This window comes from Trypanosoma equiperdum (genome assembly GCF_001457755.1).
Source record: "Trypanosoma equiperdum strain OVI genome assembly, contig: ctg_283, whole genome shotgun sequence".
NCBI classification, from domain to species: domain Eukaryota; phylum Euglenozoa; class Kinetoplastea; order Trypanosomatida; family Trypanosomatidae; genus Trypanosoma; species Trypanosoma equiperdum.
The window spans coordinates 1,841-3,680 of record NW_027124180.1 but is presented as its reverse complement, the minus strand read 5'-3'; the positions used below and the strand labels follow the sequence as shown (position 1 = coordinate 3,680).

General features: G+C 43.8%; 1 pseudogene across 1 annotated transcript; it reads left to right on the top strand.

Moving 5' to 3' along the window:
* Positions 1 to 520: 520 nt before the first annotated feature.
* On the top strand, positions 521 to 1,025 carry TEOVI_000108300:pseudogene (annotated as a pseudogene). Its single transcript is given in 4 exon segments — positions 521 to 550; positions 553 to 675; positions 677 to 850; positions 852 to 1,025. Coding segments are annotated over 4 exon segments (501 nt in total).
* The last annotated feature ends 815 nt before the right edge of the window (positions 1,026 to 1,840 follow it).

Here is a 1,840-nt window from a genome sequence, read left to right as displayed (position 1 = left end):
ACTTTGCGCTTATACCTCACACTGTCATATGCGAAATTGAGATGTGGTACTATGAGGCGAAAATAAAAAGAGCAAGAGTCACAGCAAGGCAGAGCGTGTCGTATTCTGTCTGGAACTCTCAGCTAACTCATGGTATTTACACTAAGAAATCACTTAGCCGCAGGAAGTCCAGAACACAACTGGTGGTGGCACCTAAACTACTGCCTGAGCGACTCTCCAAAGTCCTACACACATAATAATATCAGTTGACCGTGCACAAATTAGAAGAGAGATGCATATGATACTGCTAAATGCATCACTGTCGTCCACACGAGGAGGTGAACACGGAGAGACAGAGAAGAATAGAAATCAATGATATCTTTGCGAAATCAACAATTTGTACGATGTGCGGCATTGCGCCTAAAAGTGCTTGTGGAATTACTTCAGATTATACTGTGCTGACACACGGTAGTCAAATCTGTGAATATTTCCCCTCGAATCGATGCTACTGATAATCATGGGGAAGACCGAATAAATGTAGAATTTACACATTTATATTATGCGGAAAAGGTAGACCCCAGAATACATTGTGGACCAAAGCACTGCTCTGAATCGTTGCTAGTGCTTACGGAGCAAGAAAATCAAATGGGTATGTTGGTTCAATGCGAAGCACAGTAATATGGAACTAACGAAAAATATAGGTTGCAATAACGGCACCACTACATGCAGTTGCGAAGTGAAATAGAGGATCGGTGGTTCCAGGTTGAGTCCAGAAGAATTCCTAGCGATACAGCAGGAGCTGACACACAACAGTACGGTGCTCCCAAGATACATTAACAACGGTAAAGGAATGTGTGATACCGGCGAAAAAGACAGGCAATGAAATGCAAAAATGCGGAGCAACGACATGCTCAACTCTCCCAGGATATGAGAGGAATACAGTAACGTGTTCACTACAAGGCACACGCTTTAGCTTCTTAACAGAATTGTTGGGAGAGTTAACTTCATGCGTAAGAGCCCGATATAGCGAAAAACAGCCTACAGAGCGGCATCGGCACCGGACATCGACAAACAGTTGCAAGATACGACAGGGTATCGCTTGGGATAACGCTGCTGGAAAAAGAGTGGAGCATTTGGTAACCACAATAGTAGCAGAAATGTGCACTGACAAGCAGAATAGCGGTTCGCTTCAAGAATATGGAGGCTGTGGGCCTTTTCATAAAATGTCAAAATTCGACAATATCGTTACGGGGTTATCCTTGAAGTGTTGAAACTGCATTTTGTGTACCCAGGATGTGGCAAAGAGTGCTTTGCGGTATCAAACATTTCCTTGGGTAAAGGCGCCCCGCGTGTAATCCACGGGATCGAGGAAACTACTCACCCTGGTGAGTGGGAAGAGAATCCGTATAATAAGTTAATGTGTCCGGACGTTAAAAGTCTCCACTGTTACTGTTAGCTTGGGGCGTGTGACGTTAAAAAATTGTGTTAAGATATCCTATTTCTTATGTACGATCAAGAATGTCATCGCTGGCACTGGTGTTTCCCTGTCGCTACAAGAGCATGACACTTCAAGAGATGCAAGTGGTTCACTTACTGTCGAATTTCCGACTTTGGTTCTTATAAGGAAACGCAAGAGCTCTCTTGACTAAAAGCCACTGGAGCTGCTATCGCCCTGAGATATGGGACCTCTCAGAAAACCTAACAATGCTGTCAAAAAAAAAATTGTACGAATGGATCGGGGACTAGCTTTTGCATCCCTGCTGTGAAGGATTATGTTCGGTGTGTGTGCATCAACGTGCTGATGGAGTATCTCCCACCGTTTATGATGCCAAGAAAGAAAAAGAAAACCGGATACATATTA